This window comes from Struthio camelus, chromosome W, assembly GCF_040807025.1.
Source record: "Struthio camelus isolate bStrCam1 chromosome W, bStrCam1.hap1, whole genome shotgun sequence".
Classification (NCBI taxonomy): Eukaryota; Metazoa; Chordata; class Aves; order Struthioniformes; family Struthionidae; genus Struthio; species Struthio camelus.
The window spans coordinates 50,203,463-50,228,439 of NC_090981.1; the positions used below are offsets into that span (position 1 = coordinate 50,203,463).

The window sequence follows — 24,977 nt, forward strand, 5'->3', positions numbered from 1 at the left end:
GCGAGGCGCACCGCGCCGCCGCGGGGGGGGGCGGGAGGAAGCGGAGCGTGCCGACGCCTTTAAGAGTTTCCTCCGGGCGCCCCACGTGTGCGATCAGCTGACGGTGACGTCGCGCGCGCGCAGGGGTTGGGGGGGGGGGGGGAACGGAGGGAGGCAGGGCCGCGCTCCCCGTTCCCGAGGCCGGGGCGCTGCGGGCGCCGCGCTGGGGTTGGTTGTGCCGCGGCCGCCCGGCGCCGGCCCCGCCGCCTCGCGCCCCTCCCCCGCCTCGCGCCGCGCCCCGCCCGCCCGCCCGCGCGCAGGGCCGCTGCGACGCGGAGCGGAGCGGAGCGGTGCGGGCAGCTCTGACAGCGCCGCCGAGGCAGCGCCGCACCCCCAGACCCGCCGGCGTCGCCGCGGCCCGCCCGCCCCGTGCCCCCTGCGGGCGGCGGCCGCCGAGCCTGCCCCCCGGGCCGCGCACCTTGCGCGGGCGGCCGGCGGCGGCGGCGAGCCCCCGCGGCGGCAGGAAGCGCCGCTCCCCCTCGCTGGGGCGCCGGGGACACAGCGCCGCGGTGGGCGGCGGCAGCCCCGCAGCGCTGCGCGGCGGCGCGGCGCCCGGCGCCGCCCGGTCCATGGATTACCTGGTAGGTCGCGGCGGCCCCGTCGGGCATCCGGGCGGGGGGCGCGGGGCGCGGCGGCGGAGGGCCGCCGAGGGGAGCGGCGGCGGGCGGCGGCCGGCGGCGGGCTATTAAAGGGCGATAAAGCAGCGCGGCTCTGCTAAAGGGTGCTGCAGCCCCGCTCATTTGGTTGCTATTAGGTTGCTAAAGTCATGACCCCGGTCGCGGTTTTTTTCCTAAATGCATTAACATAGGGTATGCTTGAATGAGCTAAACGGTAACCTTGGGCATGAGCCGTTCTGCACCCCAGCCGTGTGGTATTCAGGAGTAACGTTTATGGCTCTTTAATGGACATTGCCTTTATTCGCCTGCAAGAGATTGCATCGCAGGCGCGTACTTCAGGCTGGGGTCGTGCTTGGTGTTCAGGCTCACTAAAATACGGACGGCTACTGAGAAAATAAGCCCTGCGGCATTGCCAAGTATAAGTTCATGTTTTAACTTTAGCACAGTGCTTGCCTACCTGATCTTTTTAATATAAAATTGGGAGATTGTAGTGGGTACACCCCATGACTCAAGTTTTTTTTTTTTTTTTTTTTGAACACCAGTTTATAAGGTCTGCCCTTTCTTACTTTGTGCAGTGTTGCGAAGGGTAAGCTAGGTCAAGAAGCGTGCCTTTTCTGCTCTCTCATCCCTCTTCAATATTAGTGCAACCAGTCAGAAAGTATTTGGAGTCAGAAACTAGAATCAGCCTTTTTGTTGTTTTCACGTGAGGCACGTATGGCTGTAGGCTTTCAAGAGAGGCTCACTGACCAGTCAACAAAATCTCTGGGGATGCTCTTTCTAGAGACTTGTGTTGTGGGTTTACCATATTGAGGTGAGAGCTGTGTGCAATGGCTGACTTTTCCTTCTCTGATGATGAAATCAGCGAAGTCAGAAATGATTAAATATTTATTTAAACGTTATTCTTGTGTGGGCATAGCTTAGACTTATTTTTGGGGACGTTCTCCTTATATCAAAAAAGTCTGTTTGGCTTTCCTTCCTGAGAGAGTCAGTCAGTCCTATGTGGCTGAGATGGCAGGTAAACTTCTCTTTAAGAACTTAGTTAATGAAATACTCATAATAAACTTGCTATGTGCTAAGTGCAGCGTCTTGAGAGCCTGGAGCTGTTCCTTAGATTTTTTTCCTTTATAAACTGATATCCAGATGAAACTGGCAATCTTGTGTACTTCTTGAAATGCTTGCATTAACCTTTGACTGCTACAGGCAATTGTATTGAAGGCCAACCAGTAGGAGAACAATAAATTTAATAACCCTTGAAAACTGAGGGCATGTTTTCATATTAACTAATGGGAGAGTTTAAATATTTCTGCTTTTTTAAGATTCTTTTTGTCCTTTCTTACTCCTTGACCCTTTTTATCTTGCTCCTTTTCTTACCCCTTTTACTTATTACTTTGTCTTTTTGTCTTACTCCTTTTTTTTCTTACTTTCCTTACTCTTACTCCTTTGCTCTTTCCTGTTTTTCAGCCACCTTTTGTGTAATCTCTAAAACTGTTAATCTTCAGCACAACAATATCTTGAGTGTTCTTGTATTTTTTTTAATGTTTCTATTTTATCTGTGAATGTCTTTGAAATGAGACTTCCCCAAGACCTAACCTATCTCACAGTGCATGTTATACATACAGTGCTGTATGAACCATGAAGGCATCTTATCATGTGGAGGTTGCTACAAATCAGCCAAGCTAATTTTTATAAATGATGAAAGCAAGGAGTTGGGGGTTACAGCTCAAAAAGGATGCTGGTCTACTGAAGCTCTGGGGCAAGCCAGAATGCCTTTATTTGTTACAGGCCGCCATTTCTTACAAGGAAGAACATACTTGTTACACTGTAGAATGAATTCTTTGATTTTGGGAACGCTTGTTGCATCTGGCATAAACTCTTTTATGCCAAAGGAAAAGGAAAAAAAAAGTAAAAGTTTTAATTTTTTGCATCTGGGTATATGAAAATAACTTCTGTTTGCAGGTCAAGTCAAGTATGTTCTCTTGCATTTGTACAGAGGTCTTCCAGTCCTCATGTCCACATGAGTTTGGTCCTCCTTCTCTTTTCTCTGTTAATGGTAATAAATGAAATGACTCTCTTTGGTGAAGGACAATCAGTTCAGGCATCTTAGAAAATGCTCTCACAAAATAAATAAATAAATTGAGAAGTTAGGCAAGTTGTTTTCTACACCCCATTTGCAGCCTGGAGGATGAAACTGTTGACAGTTTGCCATAGAATAAAGATGGGCCTGCTGTTACTGATGCAAGACTGGCATGCTATAGTATGAATGTTAACCTGTAGATGCAGAACAACCACCTCCTTATTTTCATAAGAGCAGTAGCAAAAAGGGGTGTACATTAAGGAAGTATTATGTTTCTAAGTCTTAGGCATTTATGCTGGGATCTTTCACCTAGGTAGGCTTCAAAGCCTGAGTAGGCATCCCTTTACTGGTTGCTCACATTGAGCATCTGTGTGGCAGCCTGGAGGCAGTGAGGTTTTCTCCTCTGCTTTTAATGTGAAGCAGCTAGTGGGGCAAAGGATGTGGTTGTTCCTGGCTGCAGTAGTGCCTTGCCAGAGCTTTACCTAAAGTTTTAATTAGTGGTGAGGCAAAATGAGTGAGTTCGGTGGAAGAAGGCTAGAGTAACTGTGGGGAGGTATGCTGCAGCACAGAGTTGCTTCTTCTCTGGATGGAGTCTGCCCTTGACAGTCTCTTCCCAGACTCTCACAGGAGGGTTCTTCTCCTGATATCTTGGCGCTATGCATCTTGGAGCTCCTTTTAAGCATAAAGGGTTACAGTGAAAATGTCAGTGTATTGGCTATTATATTTTTTAGACAGACTCTCTCTTCTCCTTTAAGGAGCCAATCCCGAGAAATGCTGCACATTTGCAGCACTTGTGAATATCAGTGGGATGTTCAAGATGTTCAAAACCTGCTCAAAGCCAAGTCAGTTGGAGCCAACTTAGACCGTGGTCTGTGTTCCTAAAGTTGATCTATTAGGACAGATATACAGAACCTATACACAACCTCTCCTACTCCCTTGTGATCCATGACTTATGGCTAAGGCCTTTTGATCTTTGAAATATTAGCACTAATTTTAGAGTACCTTCAGTGGTGTTATGGTCCGATTTTGCATCGTAATACAACGGTAGAAGTGGTCTCTGTATCTTGAATAACTAGAAGAGGCTTTTCAGCCTGATCGTAGCTTTATTTTTGTACTGATATAGCTACTTACAGTGCTAAGTGCATGGTGGGTGTTTTTCTTTAACAGCATAGCGAAACCTGTTTTAGCCTCTAGAAAAGATTCTAACTGTATTCATAAAGAGGCACCTTTTACTCATAGCTTATTCCCCTTCCTATATTGAACTCCTTTAAAATATACTATGCTAACATAGCTATCTGAATATAGGGTAGTATGGTTTTTGAGAACATAATCCTGTGGTGTATCTGCAACAATCTTCTGCTTCTTTCTGTCTGCATTGTATCTGGAAGGATTATAGTGTATGTATATGGACTTGCACTGGCTGGCCTATGTTCAGTAGACTATGCTTAATTTAAGAAATTACGGCATGATACATCTTGTGAAGAGCATGGCACGTGACCAGTCTTACAGTTTTTACTTGGAAAACTTGTGGGGAAACAGTGACAGTACTTTGATTTCTATATGTGATACTTGCATTGCAGACTTTAAAGTGCTGAGTAGGCTTTCCCAATGATTTCTTCAGTGGCATCCTCTGCACTAGATAAGTATCTTACACTGAACAGCTGCATATATCATCAGTCTGATCTGTGTAGATCTGTTGGAAGGTACTTTAAAGGATGATGGAGAAATTTGAATCAGTGTCACGTCACAAAAAATGAAGAGATGAATCTGTATTGGCTTGAGAGTTTATACAAAATGAAATGGGTTACCAAATTTATTTTTATCTTTAGCCTTTTTAATATGCTAACATGTAACTTAAATTAACCTTAAATTGTACCGGATATTATATAGTGTCTTATTCACATATATAAAAGTTTCTTGGTCAAAACCCCAAGTAATCAGGAGTATATCTCAGCCTGAAGCTGAAGATAACACTTTTTTGCATGAACAACCTCATTAACTTTAGTGACACTTCTCATGCTCAAAGTTAAGCAGGAGCAAGCAAGTGTTGTGCAAGTGTTGCAAAGTCGAGAGATCACACGTCCTTCTTAGAGGAGTAGTATATTTGTTGCTTGGATTGGGATTGTTTTTATTTATTTATTTATTTTAGCTATAGTTTTGTATATTTATTAGCTGTTATGAACTATTTTATTTATGTATACTCGTACACAAGCTAAAATTCAGATGGATTATGAATAAATCAAACTAAACTTTCACATTTTACACTAATGGGCCTTTGATTTCCTCTTAATGGTCTTGATGCAAGTTCTCTATAGTCATTTCAGTTTTCTTGACTGGAGAAAGCTGCATATACCAAACTGATTTTTTTTTTTTTGTTTTAAGGTAGATGCTAATAACAAGGGGGAAAAGTTTCTGAGCAACTTTTTTATCCTGGAAAACCTACTTTTAGGATCTTCCCTTTTATTTAATTGGACCCAAAGATGAGTTTGACTTAAAAAGTGGTAATAAGGATAGATCAAGGTGACTTAATTGTTCTGGTCTGTTTTGGATACTATCTTACCGTTACCATTGCCTGTTCCATTGTTTGGACTCTGAAGACCATGGCAAGTACTTATTTTTATGTTACAAGTGGCATTATCAAAGCATTTCCTCTTTCAAGGTTAGAATTTTTCTTCACTGAAGCTTCATAAACCAGTAGCTGTTGTTCCTTGAATAAGGGGAGATGGGGAAAATTCCACACAAGGAACTGTGTGCTTTTCCTTCCAGGTACGTATAGGTGTTCTATCAGTCACCCACAACATTAGCAACAAATGTGTGTGCAGTCTTGCCCTCTTACCATTTGATAAACTTCCTTCTCATCATATAATGATTATCTTTTTTCTTTTTTTTTTTTTTTTTTGGTCAGTCATGTAGCTGTAAGGACTATCGGGCTGCTGATTAGGCACAAGGATGAGGGATCTGAAGGAAAGCAACCCACAGGTGTTAAATTGGTTAGTGTACAGGATGCCTGCATCTAGACTAGTGTATGGATCAGATGTGAACTTTGGAAGTGAATCTCAGTCATCCCTGTTTACTGTACCCAGGTTTGCATTGCGGAGTGGTCACAGATCACATGAACCCTTTTTTTAAGATTAAATCAGATTGGAAGATGCCTTCAACTAACAGGTAGTCAGCCTGCAGCATCAGATCAGAGCTAACTAACTTCAGGAATAAAATCCCTGAGGGTATGTAGTATGAATGCTTGGGCTTCAGTACCAGCTCCTGTTATGCTGTGCTACTAATGCAGTCGTTGCTATTGTGGACATAGTCAGGGTCGCCTTATCTGGAAGCGAGAATGCTGCTTTTTCGAAATACTTGCTGTGTCAGCATAGCAGCAAATGTAGAAAGACATTATAACAAATTTCGGAGACCCTAACCCAAAGCAGTTGTTGTAGATAGGTTCCTGTTGGTATTTCAGTGTAGCATTCAAATCTAAATCAACTGGGAACGGCAAATGGAATTACTTCTGGGAAACAATCTCCCCTGAATGAGCATGCTTAGATTTTAAGTAAGTATGGGAGTTTGAGAACCTGGTGTGGCTGAAGATCTGAAAGAGGGGTGCTGTTAAAAACAAATCTTCCTGCTTGGTAGAATCTACCTAGCCAGCATTGCAGGGAGTATTTGCTGAATGAAAGATGTTATCAGCTGTGTAGAATGGGCAATAAAAATATTGGTGACTTAATGTAGTGGAACCTAATTGCCTGTCTGGAGGCAGATGAGTGAGTACAGGAGAAGCAGAATTCCTCTGCAGGAGATGATAAAAGTGAAACCTTGTATTAGCTCATCCTGCAATAGGAAGCATTATTGAATTCCCCAGGTAAACTTTTGATTCAAAGGTGGCTATTACAAACACTGAAACTTGATACAGCTTCCTGGGGAAAACAAAAGAATGCCTTAATGTGATTATAACTTCCAGGAGAAGGTTCTGTGAAATCACAGGAGTATTGCAACTCCAGAAATTTTGTCTTTTCAGATGCACACAGTGAAGGAACAAATGAATTGGCACTCTTAAAATTACTTTGCCTTTTCTGCGATGAGGGCTGCACTGGAATAGTAAATGTTATTACATTGAAAATGTGTTTCAGTTTCTGAAAATGTGCTAGTTGATTACTAATAGCCCTATTTATTCTTGTGAATTATTCCCAAGGTTCAATATGGGTTGGGCCCCATGGTGCTCTGCAGTATGCTGCTCCTAAATTCTTCTGTCAGAGCTTCTAGCTTGAGGCAGCATCGTGATGAATTTCACAAAGGGTTAGAAATGCAAGCTTTTAATAAGTGAGAAAATCTGCATCTGAAGGGCAGCATATTCCTCCTAATATTCAGTGCTGACTACTATTTTTAGTTTGTTTTCAGTATCATCAGCTCATGGTTTTTTTTTTGTTGGTTTTTTTAATACTGCCAGCTTGTGATGCTTATTCTCTTAAAACCTGCATGCTGAAGTTGTATGGTTATGTGAGGGTATCAGCTTTCACTTAACAGAAGAAGCGTTTTTAGGAACCTCATAGCCTCAAACTTAGAAGCATGAGTGTGGGCCCCTACAGCTATAAAGCCGTAAGGAAAAAATATAAGCAGTATTTAAAATCTTTTTATTGTTTGAGTGTTGACTTATAATACTTTGTGTGATAGTTTTGTGGTTTTTTTTTTTTTTAACTTTATGTGCAGCAAAGCTTTCTGAAATGCAAACGTCTGACTGTATAAAAGTCTTTGGGGACATAAATAGGAGGGTATTTGTAGTTGCATAAGCGATTGACTTATCTTCTACTGATTTCTTCAGAGTACAGAACTTTTCTTTTGGCTCACTGGCAGCCAAGTGGGGTGACTATATTAGTTGCCAACTCAAAGATGTAAGTAGCTTCCTGCTATCTGAGAAAGAGACACAAAGCAGGAAGTCTATCTGACAGGTCCTCTTGTGTTTAGACACAGTCCTGCCCTACAGCTTTGTGGCTTGTAAGAGCAAACAGCAGGAAGAATGTGAATGTTTATATAATGCTTTGTTTTGGTGGTGTAAGTTTTTTGGGAAGGAATAGAAGAAAAGTATTGTTTGCAGGACCATGTTAGCTTTTGGCATTGGAGAGTCGAGGGAAACAAGGTGGCATCTAAGAGCCAGGAGGAATTTTTGACATGGCTAAAGTGAGTCTGCATTTTTTTTTTAATTATGATTTGGAGTTTTTGTATGAAAGAAGCATCTGTTTTCTGCATTCTTAATAGTCTTTAGAGCATCTACTGCTCAATCTTTCATTATATGGTTTTGTTCCTAATAGGGATGCAAAAATTTGAGCAATTAAAAGTGAAATAATCTTTCTATAAACTGTCAGTGATTTGTAATAAATGAGAGTTGATAGTATTGCTGTGGCAATCAGTAAGAGGGAGAGGAGAATGCAGAGATTACAAGAGAATTTCACGCTCATATCTGGTGATATAAACTGTATACACTGTGGATGGGCTGATGCAGACAGAAGTTAAGAGTGCGTATTGAACCTGGGAAAAATTCATACTCCTTCTTTTGCTATTGGTGATAAAATGGCAGATGAAATTCAGTGATTAAATGCAAAGTTATATATATTTATAGTAGAAGGAATATGCCTTCTATAAAGAATATGCCTTCTATGCAGATGCATTGATAGACTCTAAAATACCAGCAGCGCTCAGGGTGAAAGAGAACCCTTACCTCACGACTTACATCTGTCAGCAAGACATCTAGAGTATAGAATGCTATTAGGAAAGAAAAAGAAGGAAAATGCCATTTTGATAGTGCTTATATGGAAGGAATAATCTTAAATGTCGCATTTCTGGTTGCATCATCTCGGACAGAATATTGTAAACTCAAAGAAGATGTAGAGAAGGATGATATGGAAATAAAAAGAAAACAATTGCTTTCATACGAGGAGGGATGAACTAATTGTAGCCCTTCAATGTGAAGGAGGAGCCAGCTGAATGGTGTGAGGAAAGGAATATTACAGAGGTCTGTGAAATCATGAAGAGAAAGTGAATAGACGAGAGTCATTTCTCCCAATGAAAGAACTGGATGGCACTTGTTGGCACATGAAATCATGGAAAAATTGCTTTTTCTCACCATTGTGGATCTCATTGTGCAGTAATGCTAGGGAGACCAAAATGAGCAGACCATGAATTTGTACAATTTCTCAGAAAACAGGTCCAACAGGGCGTATTAAATGTGAGGTTCAGGTGTGAATGCAGCCTTGTGGAGATCCTGAAGATGTGATTCCTGGAACCTATGAAGAGCGTATCAGTGAAGGATGGTTCCCTGTGTGTCCTGGTGCTTATGCTATGTGCTAAGCATCTCCATCCCTCCTTATGGAGAGAAAAGCAAGACCTAGTTCCAGAATAGGAGAGGTTTTGTGGTGTCCAGAACACTCCCCAACAGAACTGGATTGACTGTGCAGGAGTTGAGTCCTTGGATTCAGAGGGATTTAGGAAAATACTTTATCTGCTCCAGGAATGTATGGCTAAAGTATTCCTTCTGTCTGAAGGTGCTGCCCAGACATGTGAACAGAGGCTAGTGGCCTTCCAACGCTTGTATCCTAACTGATTTATGATTTTTAGATCTAAGGCTCCCAACACTGAGTGAACTTGAAACTGGACTGACAGTCAGTGTAGGGTGCAGAGTAATGACGTCTCTTCAACTAGGGCTTTATTCTTGCATAGAAACTTATTTAGTTTCAGGTTTCAGCAAGATAGGAAGAAAAAAGTCCAGACTTCTTAAGAAATGTCTATGTTGTTCTTGCAGCTATTATTTTTGTGTTGGCTAATCTGCATCTTTCACTGTATGAACCATTGCAGTCTTGGAAACTGTCATGGAAAACCATTCTAGTGAGAATATTGGCTGAAAGAGGGGAGAGCAGCATTGTTCTCTGGTGCACTCACTTGATTACTTTTTATGATGAGAAGAGAGTTCTTGGAACCGCGCCTATTTCCTGTTCAAATATCATTGGCTTTTCATCAGCATCAGGTTTCTGCTAGTCTCTAACCTCAGATTTCTTTCTGTAGTGATTACATACAGGAAGCCTGGTATTCTAAAAACCTAATTAGGCAGCATTAAAGGAGAATATGAAAATCTTCTGTATGTCTTTTATTCCTGAAGAACTGTATTAAAAGAAATTTCAGGAATTTAAATTGGAAATGTTATTAGCGTAATGTGCTACAGGGTTATGTCATCTTGCGCAGAAAGAGGAGTATTCAAGTTGCTACTTGGAATTCAGCACACAGGCTTCACAAACAGCAGTTGTGATCAAAGTTCCAGCCGCTTGCCTTGTAGTGTAGTTGTGTGTTCTTTCAGGTATTTACACGTTATTCTTAAACACGTGAGCTCTGAGAATTTTTCTGTTTTTTTACATACAGGTACCATAAAAATAGAATATTGTTTACATTTCTGTTGCTAATTTGATAGATGTATGGAATTTTCACAATAGTTAGACACTGAAAAAGGAGAAGGGACGGAGAAAAAGCTTTTTTCTTGGAAGGTTTAGTGGGGTGGATCACTCTATAAATGGAAGACATCTGAATCTTTATCTTAGTAAAGCAGAACATGACCATAAAAAAACCTTTCCTTTTCTCATATTGCTTCCTGTGTTTTGTGGTCTTGGAACTGAATACTCCATAATTGATTGAGGATTATGGCAAGGCAAACTGGGGTCAAGATGAACTTTCCTGTTGGTTGGCAAAATGAGGCTACTAGCCCCTGCAGTTCTGTTAAGTATCAAGCCTTTTGTTTTCCTTCCAAGAAGCTAACTAAGATCCCCCTCGGTAGGGTCCTTTGCCCATCTAGGATCTTGAGACCAGTGTCCAATCAGTGATTTCAACTGTACGTGGTCAGTTGCAGAACACGCTGTAATTAGATTTGCTCTTTTATAAATATTATGGATAGGAACTTTATTTTGTATTTATTAAATAGAGATAGCTACTAGCACAATGAACTTGTGCATTGCAAACTAATGTGTGCCTGTGTCTCAGAGGTATGAGTGTTTTTCTGCAACACCGTATACTAAACCTTATTTTGTACTGATATGCAGAATTAGTGGAATGCTTGAAAAATGGACAGAATAAATGCTTGTGGTGAAGGAAAGGTTGCACAATTGCAATGCAGACATATATTTCCAAGCTATTATGAAGTCATATTTTCACAACATATAGTTAAAATAACTGAAGTTTTGGGAAAAAACGTAGCAATTGTTAGCCACAAGTTTAGTTTCCAGCTGGATAAATTAGTATTTGATATGACAGTTTGCCTAAGCAGAAGGCTGCATGTGGATAGGGATGCATGCTTATTTTGTTTGACTTATTTTTCATAGAAGCCAGTTAACATATTGGAAGTGAGAAAAAGACTCTTCAGGTTGAATAAGTCTTTTGCGGAGTTTAATTAAAGTATCTTTCCTAGTAATATTTGTAGATATATTTTTAAATGATTTTTTTTTCTTTTACTTTCATGCTTACCATGTAAAATTCTTTCAGAAAGCAAGACTAAACTGTAAGTAAATGAAACGCAAATTCTCCAAGAGTTATTTTGTGCTACACAACTGGGCAACAAAACGAGTTACAAAACTATAGTAGTGAAAGATTACAAATACCAGGAATAAGTGTCTTCATAGAGAAATCCGTATTGTGTATTGGGTGAAACCTGGGCAGTAAGGTTAATTTTCTTAATCTGACTTTCATTCCCCATTGCAGCAGTATATCATGTATATTCTAATTCTGTAATCAGAGTGATAGGCTATATGATAGCCTCTAATGATGTAATTATTTAAAATAATTCCTGGTACTTACTCATCAGCTATTTTCTCCAGTGATTAAACAGAAACAATGTGGGAGTTATGCCAATTTCTTGCCAATTTCTTGGCAAGAAATTCTTTTATGCGGGCGGGCGGGGGTGAATACAAGAGAGAAGCTAATAACAGCAGCACTGGAATTAATGAGCTTTTTTTTATGCTGGATTGCAGATAATAGGTATTGTCTTGGAGGCTTAGGGAAGGAGTTAGCTTAATATACATTGGGAAATGGATTGGAGAAGTGTTCACTGCTGCTGTATGTGATGGTAGGAAGATGAGATAATTTTAGAACTCCTTCCTGTAATAGCCTATTAGTTCAAAAACACTAACAGTAGCGAATCCGTCAGTGGGTGAGCAAGGTAACTAAGATGTAGCTCGCTCTGTTCTATTGAAGCAACGGTCCACAGGTATCCATTGTGGAATCTGAACTGCTACTTAGTTCTTTTATGAATAAAATATATCCAGTAAAGCCTGAATATATTAAATTTAAAAAGGAAAGCAATTTATAGTAGTGCACTTGGTTAGAATAAAAATGTGTATATATTGAGAAGCGATAGTGATATACTGCTGCTGCACGTTTACTTTGTTTGCAGTCAGAAATAATCTTTTACTTTGTATATAATGGTTGATCTGCCATCAACACAGAATCTGTCATGAAGAATACTGAAAATACAAATCAATGTACATGTCATCCTATGTTTAAATAGGGGCTTAAATTGCAGCAGACTCAGGTTAAACATTAGGAAACCTTCTAGCAGTAAGGATAATGAAGTACTGGACTGTATTGCTTGGGGAAGTCATCACTGGAACCTTTGGAACAAGGTACACAAATATTGTCAGGTTTAGTCTGGGTACAGTTTATACCCCCACTCCACCCCCACACTTTGGGTAAGAAAGGAGTTCTCAAAGTCAGTTCTACTGCTATTTTTCTATGGCTCTTTTTCTGTGGGAAAGTGGGAGCACAAGTCATGGGATTGGGTATTTGTTCTGAAAGCTGAAAAAAGACACATGTTGGCAGTTTAAATGACATTTTAAAGCAGCATTCCCTTATTGGTAATAATATCTTAGCTTGCTTCCAGTAAGGATGGAAAATCAATCACACTGAGGTTTGCTTTCAGGTTCTTGTGCTGCTCCTTTTGACATTCAGACAGTTGAGTGAGATTGCTTGTTTTAAATTTAAGTTATAGAAAAAAAAAATGCAGCAACAGTTTTCTTGTTTTGTTTATTTGTTTTTAGTCATAGACTTCATAAGAGCTGCTCTCGTAACTTTTTAGATCAAAATTCCAATTAACTGGATAATTCACTTGAAAAATTCTGAGGCATAGGAGTAGAAAGTAGAAGCAAAGAAAAATTGTTTCACGGATGCTGTTTGAAGCCTGTGGTAGCTAACGCTTCACATCATAAAGTATATGCGGATGATGTGTGAACTTGGTAAACATGGTAGAAACGTTCCACCTAGTTGCTTTAAACTCTTGCCCACAGTGAGAAAAAATTCCTCAATTACTGTCCTCAGTAAATCATTGAGCCTGATTTGTTATACTTGACAATATACCGAAAATGGCAGACTTAAAAAAAGGTGTGTTTTGGTGGGAGGAGTTGGATTTGTGTTCTGACTACTTTATGCTGTTTAAAGAAAGTCTTTCTCATCTATTTCGTCAGAAATTCATAGTCCATCGTCAGCCTCTCTGGGTGACTGCCAGAAGACGTAGAATTGTGGCATCACAACAGATTGGAAGTTGAGCAAGTTCAGGGTAAAAACTTTTAATATAACTATTGACAGCTGCAAGACTAGATTAAATAAAATGTTCAGAACAGTAAAGAGTTCTGTTTTAAACATGAGAAATCTCAGGAAATTCAAGCAGTGTGACTTCAGAAATACAGAACATCAAGGTGTACACACCATTTTGCAATATGGAGGAAGAGAATTTGAATGATGTGAGGAGAGAAGAACATAAGGAGGCTTCCATGTTTAAATATTATGTGCCACTAAGAAGCCAAAAGGCACATTTAATCTGAGTATTAGGATGTCTCTTGCAGATTATCTTTAAACCAAAGTTGATGAAAATAAGTAGGACTGACAGCTTGTATGGAAAATGTTAATGTGGTATATGGGCATTTTGGGGAGCACTGAGTAATTTGAGGCCTGTAATGAAATATTGAATTAGTAAGTGCAGTGATGCTAGCAGCTGCTTCTATATGAAAGATAGTAAGTAAATGAATAATGTGAATTTGTATGGCATTTTTCTTACCTTGCTTAGTACAGCTTTACAGCAAAAACAAAGTACTATACTATCAGGTGTTTATTTTGGGGGAGAGGGGAGAGATGGGAGAAAAACTCGAATTCTTAATAAGTAGAATTCTTGGTAATGTCTTTATTTTAATTTCTTTAGACTATGTCTGAATGTATCCAGCTCTCATTTGCTGTTTGTAGAATTGGCATTTATACGGTAAGCCAATGTTCTAACTAACTAAATAACTTTTGTTAGTGTTAATGCCATTTTAGTCAAAAGAAGTTGTTTAGGTTTTTGGGATCAGGATTAAACAATGCAGTTAGCAAGAGGGATTTATCATATTAGTTTACATAAACAGACTACAGCATGGTTTATCCTGTCAAAGCTTTACTAATACAAGGACAGAAAAAAGTGTTCTCCCCTCTAATTGAAAAACTGAAGAAAAAGTCAGCCAACTTCTTGTGATAAGGGCACTTGAAATTTCTGTGCATCAATGACTAAGAATTTTGGCCAGTATAATTACTGAAGGTTTTATATACATTTGCTTTTAAATATCCATGATGTTTGAGTAAAGTTGTACATTAAAACACATTACCAATATGCAGACATTGCTGTAACTTTGTCTGGAGTGCCTTGATGCTATTAAATGAAACCTTCCAAACTTCAATTAAGGTATATAAAAGAACTATGAAGGCTGCTTCAGAAACATGTGTCTTAAATATGCTTAGACTTAACAATTTTTTTTTTAACCTTCTTCCCCACTGCTGCTCATATTAATGATGAAAATGGATAGATGAATGGGTGTTTTGCAGAGGCTCTTAGATCAAGCTCTGCTTAGTGTTTCATACACTATAGCTCAGATTATTTCAAATCTTGGAGCTCTTGGAGTGGGAGTGCTGCTCCCACTGTTATACCTTTCAAGAAACCTAGTGTATACTCTTTTTGACAATATCACCTAGTAGAATGGAAAATGGTATGTGAATTCCAAACACCTGTGATGAGGACAATACAACACCAGAATCCCAAAGCTTAAAACTTGCTTTGGTTTTTAGAATTGAGTTCTAGGCAAGATTTAATACCTGCATGAGGTTGTTACGATATTTGCCCATGTTCTGTTGCCAGCAGCTAAACATCTTACAAAAATATAGATCTTAACAAATTTGGATAGTATGGACAAAATCCTTAAAAAGGAAATTGCTACTTGCAAAGTCAAAAGCATGTTTTCCTGTGGTATTTAACTTCCTTAGTAAAGCTTTTTCTCTCTAAATTCCTATGTGATATGAGCATGCTTATCTTAAAGGATCAGAGAAGGTTGCAGTATGAGGTTTTAAGGGCTGCAAGGTATGCAAACCATCTGCTAGCTCTCTAAAAGTCTGTATTAATATGCCAAAATTGATTTGAAGATATTCAAGTGTGTATCTGTGTATATTGCAGAATCGGGTGAAATGTGTATAAGCAGGTATGCTGTATGGCAAAATACTTCCTCTGTCAGTGATTTATTTTAAACTAAAATAGAACCAATTATTATGTTGTTTATATTGCATTTCACTGTTAAGTTGTGATAGCTGCAGTTGTAGTGATGGCTGGGTGATTGACGTCTGGCTGTGCCCTGTTGGGTAGCGTTATCTTTAATTTCATCAAGCAGTTTTAATTACAAAATATGAAGAGCTAGCTTTATTCATGGAAGTAATGAGAGGAACTAATTTCCCTGGCTGCTGAGACTACGATGGAGGAACCGGAGAGGAGGCTGATGAACAGACTTAAGAGCATTCAGAGATACGCTGTGGTGGTAACAGTGTGAGGAGAAGACCTACATCGCATATCAAGTGGACGTGAATGCTCAAATAGTTGTTTTGGGAAGTGTTGGATTGCAAGAGTACTTTCCTATATAGAAATGTCTGTCATTAGAAAGCAGGTTTCCAATGATCTGATTGGAGAGTGGGTTTGAACAGGTTTGGTATCAGCTGAGGGAGAGGCCTGCTAAAGTGGGTGCTATGAGGAAATGAAGTGCAGTAGTTGCCCTCTGCACGCTCTGTCCTGCTGTTTCTCAGTCTCTTGTCCCTGAATTTGCCACTTAGCTATGCGGCAGTCTGGCAGCTAGCAAGCATAGCGTTCCGTATTGATGGTCAAGAAACAAACCTCAAAACTCCAACACACATTCCCCATTTAATCAGTTCCGCCATATCTTGTATCATGTGCTTTCTACTGTATGCTATTTTTCAGTTTTAAGTGTTTTTTTTTTTTAAATTTATTTTATCCAAAAGCTAAGCAGTCTCTGAAGTGCTAGTCTTTAGCAGCACTAGGTATTCAATTTGTGCTGTATTGTTTGGATGCTTCCTGTTCTGCATATCCTCATTGCACAGCAGCCGCAAGTATCTTGCATAGACTTTGTTAGTTCTTTGGACTACAGAAATCTCAATTGTTAGTTTGTTATCAAGCTGCTTATCAGTAACACTCAAGCACCCATTACTTTAGCTGCACTGTTGTGTTAAATAGGCTTCCTGTTTTTCAGGCCTGTGTGGACTATAAGGTGGAAGAAGGGTTTATATAGATACCTGTGGCAAAAGAGCCTGGACCACCATCTGCTACCTCTTTCACTGGCTAATATCTTACCATGCCTAAGACTAGAAAGGTTCATTGTCTTGAGCTGGGAAAAACAGAAGTCTTTAAGACTGAGAAAAGAGATGTGCTACCCATTTGAGGGGATAAAACCAGATGAGGTTATCTGGAAGCATATCCCCAAGTCAAGAGGGAAGTAGAAAAGTAGAGGTGGTTAGTATAAAAACTGCATAGGTATTTTTAAGGATCTGAAGCTGAACTATGTATATCCTAACAGTGAAAACGCTGTCATAAACCTAAATAGAAACTTTTGGGATTTAAAAAAAAAAAAAAATCCATTTCCTGTGTCTCTGTTACACAGCTAGTGCCTTCTGGCAGAAATACCATCCTTCTCATACTGATTATTTCTGCTGCTTCTACCCTACTAGTGTCCGAGTAAGATGTATCAATTTGTCTGAAATATGGGAAAAGGTGGAGAAATCACTACTTTAGTGTGCTTGGTCATGGAGGTTGCAAGCATGTGAGAACGCATAGCAAGGCTCGACAGGAGATTTTGCTGTTATCATTAACTTCTTTTTTTTGTTCCTAATTTAACTCTTTTTTTTTTTTCTTTTCCTACTAGCTTAAAGTAATAATGAAATAACAGTGGAGAGTTTAACGTATGTGAACTTCAGAGGAAAAATAATCTGAAGTTTGTTGTCTTTCTTGTAAGACAGTTTTGTCAATGAGATATTTGCTAGTTTTATAGCAATTCAGGACTCCACCTCCAAAATATCGTGCGTGGTTATATGCTAACACATCTCTGGAAAGTTCTCTGATGCTCTGTATTAGGATTTCAGAATTTTTTCTTCTAAACTATTTGCATATAGTAATAAGCCTTTGTGAGGTAGGGTAATCTCTGTAATACCCATCCCCCAAATGTGACTTCAGGAGTAAGCAGAAAGACTAGTAACTTTTGTCTTGCTTATTCTTTTGGTAGGCAGGCTGTTAAAGCAAGGACAGAAGCTGCTGCAGCGGTAAGAACCATGCAGAAAAACTAGGGAGGCCTAGTGGAAGTATGCGTTCTTGGCTGGTTTGCATTAAGAAGAAAAATTATGGGGAAAAAGCATTTTCCCATGTCAAGAAATTAGAAAGTAACTGTTTTCCTTGATCAATGTATAGCATCAATAGCTAGATAGACAACCGTAAAACACTTCTGTGAAAACAAAACAGTATGGACTACAAAAAAACCCTCTGTATAGCTTTCTACTTAAATGCTGGGTATAGCAAAACTAATGCCCTCTAGCAGCATTGCATTGATGTTGGCATCTTCTTCCTGAAAGTGATGAGTAATGAATATTTGGTATGAGCAGATGCTTGGCTTGAATTTGCACAATGAGATGGAGAAGTAAATGATGTATTTAAAAGCTGTACTTATTACAGTTTATATTTTGTAAGTATAGTGAATGATGCAAATGTGTGCTTTTAGTTCTCTGGTTTACTTTGGATTAACTTACATTTGTCTTTGTTTATAATGATAAATTCGTGTTTTAAATTGGTTTGACTGGAAACAGCTGGTGTGCTAAGGAATTTATCTAATGTTAGGACAAAATGGAATTAACGTTTATTCATGGAGCGTTAGAGGGGAAGCTCTTAAGAGAAGCCAGTTAAGGTGGTAACTAAAGGTTATCATGGGTTAGAAGGTAATCGTGGGAGCAAATTTGGAAAGGTTCAGGAGCAAGCTTGTGACTTACAGTATGGAAAGCTTCCTGTGAGACTGTCCCATCCCTGTCGTGGTTTCCTATTGGAAAATGCAAAGTTAAAGTAATAACAGAGCTCATATAGCATATCCTGTCTACTCCTCCCTTTCCCATGTCGTGTCCTTGACATGAGCAGCAAAACAAAGGCACAAAAAGGCAGCAGGAAAAATCCTTTTATGCACCACCCTTTGGGAAATGTGGACAGTTCCATTCATAAACACTGTTGATAGTATCTGAGTAGACTGCTAGAAAGGTACAAATGTTTTTGACTTCCAGCCTTAAATAAAATGCTCTTGCTATGCCCAAACTCTTGCCAGTGACCTGTGTCTGATGACATGGTGGTAGGAAATCACTCTTGTCCGCCTGGCGCTAGAAAGTATGCGTTTTACTTTCTTTGCAGTGTTCAGTTTGCTGCTGCCAATGTGGAGCTGAGCTGTGTGTGTGCATGCTTTTTTGTGTGGTGGTGGTGTGATGTTTTGGTGGTTTTTTTTTTTTTTTTTTTCTCCCCTCGAGACCAACCTAAATAGTAGAATGGACAGGAGTAAATGTTTTGATACATAGGAACACTTAAATATATTATGGATTTTCAGGTGTAAACTTTCCCTTATACTTTTCTGAAAGGAAGAAAGAATTGTGACCTTTTTCAAATGGAGGAAATTAAGACAGGTGAAGTGGGAAATCATCAAGGCTGGGCTAGGAATGAGGATGAGAACCCAATTCCCTCCCCTTTCTCTCCATAGTTTATTACAAGTAAACTGTATTTGATTTGCTGAGCAGCCTCTCCCTGTGGCCAGAGCTCACCTTATCTGCTCAAGAGCTCAGCAACTTGGCCCAACTAATGCTGGTGCAACAGCGTTGCTTCCCTGAGCTATTAACTGATATACTTACACACCTCTGACAACTAGTAATGGATTTATTGGGAAATGTATGGTTTACCAAATTAGTCAGCCTGTTAATTTTTGTCAGAATGAAGTGTTGTCTGTTTGACAACCTTGCAGACTGGAATAGAGCTCTGTGGTGAACCAGGGGAATTACAACCTCAGACTCCGTTTCATCTGAGTAGTCTCTGCTTTGCAGAGTCCCGCACTGTTCAAGGTCTCCTTCTCTAGAAAGCTCTGGCATTGTTCCATGGATCATTAACTTTAGGCAGGACTAGGAAAAAAGCCCAGATCCTTAATACAAGAGTCTCAAATCTGTTCTCAGGCAAATTGCCATTCAGTTTGTATTTATCAAGGCCATGTGCTAGTTATCCTGTACGTAAACACTGTTTTGCGTCGTCTTTTTGGAAAACAAGATTCCTCATCTGCAGTGTTGCTCTCTTTCCAGAAAGCAGTTGTGTAATGTATTGGCAAAATGTCATCTTTTGCCTACAGTGGCTGGTCCACGTGTAAGATGAAGTACTCCTATAAGCTCAAGAGGTTCAGGTTCAAAGAAGTTCAGGTTCAAATTAAATTTTTCCAATGGCCTTTATTGAGCATCCCTTTGGTATAATTTGCAAAGTAGCCTCTCCAATTATAAAAGTGGAAAATAATTCTTTTGAATGGATGATAGATTTAAAATGTGAATTGTAAATACATAGGAAAGCATAGGTGTTTAACATCCTAATTATCTATCTCTTACTGAAAACATAAAATGCTTGAAGTCTGAGCTATCCTGTGGACTCTGAAAGATAGGAGTGGGGCACATGCACGTTGAATTGCTAATTGGGAAGTGTACAAATGCAGTGATTTGCTATATCCTTTGGAGTATATATAAAGGGAAAAAGACTAGAAATGGCTTTTCAACAGAAGTGAAGTTTTTCTTCTGCACAACACTGGGATTTTTGCATAGAAAGTAGGATCAGTGTTCATCAGGTGTTAGACTTGTTTTGATTACTCTGAGGTCAAAAGCTTGTCTTAGACAAGAAATTATGTCTTAGACTAAGAAATTATTTTTCCCTGTGGACTTACTTGTACTATTTCCTGAGGGCATCGCTGATAAAACAGCATTACTATTATGATTACTCCAGTAAATAGTTCGACTGTATGTTCTAAAGATAGACTCCATTTGTTCAAGAACAGGTATCTTATAAGGGAAGAGGTCATACAAGTGGGTAGTAGATCAAATCAATAAATACGCCAAATAAAACAATTTCTTCTGTTATAAGGAAGCTCTGAGGAGGGGAACCTTCTCTAATTACCTCTATTAGTCTGCATCTAACTGTCTTCGACACTATAGTGAGGAGAAACACAAACAAAAACATTTGCTCAGATGCTGAAGTTAGTTTTTTAAAGTGGTCTGCTGAACATCTTGCTGCTACATGTTCTTTATACTTAGATGCTGATATCCTCAGAATACTTTGAGATTATTTTAAGACCTACTTACTTCACTTTTATTGTCATCTTGGACTACATGGAAGATACTCCAATGCATTAGTCCGAGTTGTATGCTCTTTAATAACAAAATACCTGTATATGGCCACGTTTAGAGGCCCAGTGTAAGTTGGGACTCCGTATTGGTGCTACGACAAGCTGAATACTTGCAGATAGGGAACGTATCAAACCAGCAGTGTGTGTGGAAACCATGCAAATTCTGTGCCATGTTTATTTCTTGCCTGCACATGGAAGGCAAGGCAGGATTTGTTTTGAAGAAGTTGAATTAATATAGGTCAAAAGATAATGGACTGACAAAGGGAAGGTGGAATGAAAATACAGAATAGAAGCTGACAAACTCTTGATCACTGACATCAAGCTTTGTGTTTCAGATGCTTTTGCTTTGCTGCTTATCAGAATTATGCTATATTTATTTCCTGATTATTGTCTCTTGAATTTATTGGTTACGGTAGAGAATGAATCTACCAAGAAAGAGGGTCCCAGAAGCAGTTTGGGTTGTGTCGCTCTGGAACGTCAGAGGGAAATCGTTTGGTTTGAAAGGTTCTGAAATGCTTTTCACTGCAACATATCTCTTGACTTTGAACAAGAAGGTAATTCCAAAAGAAAAAGTAGTGGGAAAATGCACTCCTCTATATACCAGTTTAAAAAGCAGAGACTGAAGTAGCATGAGAATACCAAATGTTCGACTTCTGCCTTTCAGGCCAGAATAACATGGAAGTCATAGAAGGGAGTTCTAAATCCAGAAACTCTCAGAGGAAAGAATCAGAAGTTATTCTCCCCTCCTCCTCCCCCCCCCCCCAAAAAAAAAAAAAAAAAGTGTATCCTGTGAGCTATGCTGAGCTAGTAGAAATGTGAGGCTCTGGGACTACCTGATAATGACCAAGAAAACCACAATAAAAGAAACTGATGTTTTAGGTGTGTATTCTGCAGAGCCTGTAATGTAATGTGACTTAACCTTATGTAAACTACTATCTTCTATTAATAACGTAGTCAGCACGTAAAATCTTGGTAATAGGAAGTAAATCAGCTTCAGATGGAAATGATAGCAGTGATTGCTAGCATAATTTTTTGAGCTGGTTACCAGAACAGTCTGAGTGCTTCTTGCAGGATTCCAACATGTCAGATTTCTCACTCATCTACTTGACTATCAAAGAGATGTATAAACTGTTTCCTGGGGTTACTTTGAAAATAAATGTTACTGTCATCCCAGTTTTCCATCCTCACCCTCATTGCTTTAAGTGTTTGCGTGTCACTGAATAAAGCTCCTAGGAAGAATGAAGTCTGAATATGTTTGGAAGCAGCTGTAGAACTCTTCGTAACGCTTTTATTGTTTTTGTCAGTGTGTGTTCCTGAATCTTGCAGCTAGCAGCTTAACTTTCAGACTACATGATAAGAGCTTTATAACAATGTAAACGGGTGTAAAGTGCGAGCAATTTAATGTTGATATTCTGTTAGCAAGTTCTATACAAAGTTTGGAAGAGAGTAGTAGTTCTGAATCATGGTGCTTTGCCTTGTAACCCGCTGCATGTGCTCAATTCATTGACATCTGTGCACTTGAATTCTGACATTTAATTAGCCATATGCCATTTTTACTGTTAAGATTAGAATATAATTATGTTGCAGAAATATGTTGCAATTCCAAATTTGTTTGTGAATTTTAGCATGAGATTGAGAAAAAGATAGGCTTCTTTGTAGGAGCTAGGGATTTTCAAAATACTGTGCTGTCGTATAGGAAGCTCTTCCCTGACAAGGGGAGATGTTAGTACGTTTCTGTTTCCTGAATAGTAATGCAAAAATACCATTGGGTTTCATGTTGCCACTTTCCTGTCCTTTTTTTGGCGTCTTTCAAGCTATGACTTCTTTAGGTGACATGGGTGTTGGCCAGGTGCACTAATGTCTCTCCCCACCTGGCATGCAGTTCTAATCCAAGTAACCACTTTTTCCATAGGTGCCAAGTGTGATAAGCCTGTATTTCCAGCATTCAGGCTTTTGTACTTTTGATCAGCTGTTCCCTTCACTGCTAGAATACTTTTGCTAAAACCACTTCTGTTATATTTCAGTGTGTATATTGTCTGCTTACCCTAACAGCTGCTGCCAGGAGGATCTTCTGCTCTTAGCAAGGGAAAATAATTCAGTGTAGAGCTGAATAGAGCCAAATTGTAGAGCCAAAACTTAGTCTGTGCGTATATATACACATACAGATGTGTGTGCATACACACAGACATATGCATATATAAAACTTAGTATTACATGTTCAGTCTGAACAGGTCTTTCATGCAGGTCTTTGTGTTGCTGTTTAAGTATTGGGCATTTATTCTTTAGCTCTTAAACTGACTTCTCTTACTTTGTGAGGGATATATTTGTATTTTGTACTGAAAATGGATTCCTTATTTGAAAAGCTTGATATAGTTGTTTGGAGCTTTGCAGGAATTACTTGGTTACAAAAAAAGGTCTTTCTACAGATAGCTTTTCTGTGACTGTTTTGGGATTGCCTCCCTTCTTAAAGGAGGTCTTAACTGAGAAAAGAGAATGGATTAATGTGGTGCTGTTGGAAATGCAAGACTTCATTGCGTGGATTGGTAAGGTATAAGAAGCCTCAGGGATAGAGAGCCTGCCTTGATACACAAATGATTTGTTTTTCATATTCACACAAAGTCATAACAAATAGGGCTGAAAGGAGTGAGAGTCATCTAGTTCATCCCTGGCTCTGAAGCAGGATGAGCCATTGCCAAACCAGCTCTGACCAGATTCTTATTTAAAAAAAAAAAAAAAAAACCTACTAGCAAATTCCCTAATCTTTTCTGGTGATCTCTTCCTGAGCTCAGCTATACTCTTTTACACACAGTTTTTCTAAGGTCTAACTTAAATCTCATGTTAATCTCTTGCTGCAGTTTAAGTTCTTCTTTGTCTTGCACCTTGCAAACAGGGAGAAAAGTCTGTTCCTTTGTTTTAATTTGTAGAAATCTGGAAAAGTATGTGATAACCAATTTTAGCTGATGGGTCGTTCTGGACAGAATCCCAAATTTAGAACCAGATTGAGGAGTATGTTCTATTTTGCAGGTTAGACTTGAGAGATGGAACTATGTAGATGCCATTTGTTGTTCTGTCTTAATTGCCTTCTAAAACAAGGATCAAAAGCAGCCTATTGTTTTCATGCTGAACATACCAAATTGCCTGATGAACATTTATGGAGTATACAATCTCCTATCCAGGGTGCCTGGAAATAATCTTAGAAGATGAGCCCAACCAATGTTAACATCTGTTTTTATTGGGCAATAGGAACAACATAAATATGCCTGAATGTTCCTAAAACAGTGAATGAAACTGAAACAGCCTTTTTTTTTCTTTCTTTTTTCCCCCCCATTCCTCTCTTTCTTAAGAGACTTACCTGTTATGAGCCAGCACCTGCTCAGTAGCAGTTAGGAAGATGTCACAACAAAAAAAATCTCATAAGATTCTGTATGGTTTGAATAAAAGTATGTTACAGTGCCTCCCTCATTGGATGGTCCTTGGTTAACAGCAATAAAGAACTTTAAGTGATATGAAACCTACTAGACCTGAGACCTCAACTTCTTGAATTACTTATAAATGCATCCATTAACTAACTGCACACAGCTGTTTGCAAAGATCTTTTACAGAGAGAACTCATTCTACTTCTGATTTAACAATAAGGAAGTTGTTATGGAAAACTTGGAAATCTGTATGTAGAGTTGAGTCTATATATATGAATTTTATGGAATGTGATGCTGTTTCTATCTATGAGTAAAAATTAGTAAGCTTAAACAACTTGTAAATTTGATTCATATTCTATTTGCATGCTACCAAAAGCCACTGACTGGCTGTTAGCTCTAGGACTCTTTTTACTTGATTGAGGGCAACCTATCAAGTTGAATTTATAGCTTAGTAGAAGACTAGAGAGGGTCAGGTTAATTCATTTTTTAATGTATAAGCATTAATGTGCTTATGGCATTTGGGCTGTAAATCTAAATGATTAGTGTTTATTCAGATGTTTGTTGCTACATAGAAAACGAATTAAACAGTTTATAGTATAGCTGTATGTGAGGGAGTAAACAAAGTACGGATTTCAAACCTATTAAGGTGGCTGCTTTTCTGCTTACTGTTATTTGCAAATTTCTGTTTAGACTAATCTGCAGTCTTAGAAGTTTCTCTCCTGTCTCAATTATTTGCTCTGGAGTCTATCCAAAAAGCACTTCAGTAGTTTCTCATAGATTTTAGAAATCTGCATTCCGATCGGAAGAAAAAAAATACTAACTTGGCTTGATCAATATTAACAAATCTTCATCTAGAAACTGTTAATAAGTTTATATGATAAGTGAATATACATGCCTTCAGTAACCATAGACTGTACACTAAGAATCAGGCAAGACCATCAGAATACCAAGGTACTGTGAAAATATGAATAATTCCAAGGGTAAGTTTTATCTTAAAGAGTAGTTAGGTGCATAGTTTGAGGGACAAGTTGATCTCAGTGGTTCTCAAAATAGTAATTACATTTGGCTGCAG

At 39.1% G+C, this 24,977-nt stretch overlaps 1 protein-coding gene across 5 annotated transcripts in view; it reads left to right on the forward strand.

Annotated features, from left to right (window-relative positions):
* Window positions 1-471: 471 nt before the first annotated feature.
* LOC138064272 (ADP-ribosylation factor-like protein 15) overlaps window positions 472-24,977 on the forward strand; it is a 224,027-nt gene continuing 199,521 nt past the window's right edge. Inside the window, exons 1-3 of one of the 5 annotated variants that reach the window (XM_068926009.1) lie at window positions 520-620; window positions 13,212-13,303; window positions 13,943-13,999. In XM_068926009.1, the coding sequence (XP_068782110.1) occupies window positions 13,946-13,999 (54 nt within the window). In that variant the 5' untranslated portion in view covers window positions 520-620; window positions 13,212-13,303; window positions 13,943-13,945. Of the gene's footprint in view, window positions 621-11,238; window positions 11,255-12,325; window positions 12,375-13,211; window positions 13,304-13,942; window positions 14,000-24,977 lie in introns of those variants that run through there. The other 4 variants (XM_068926011.1, XM_068926008.1, XM_068926010.1 and 1 more) reach the window with 4 other exon arrangements.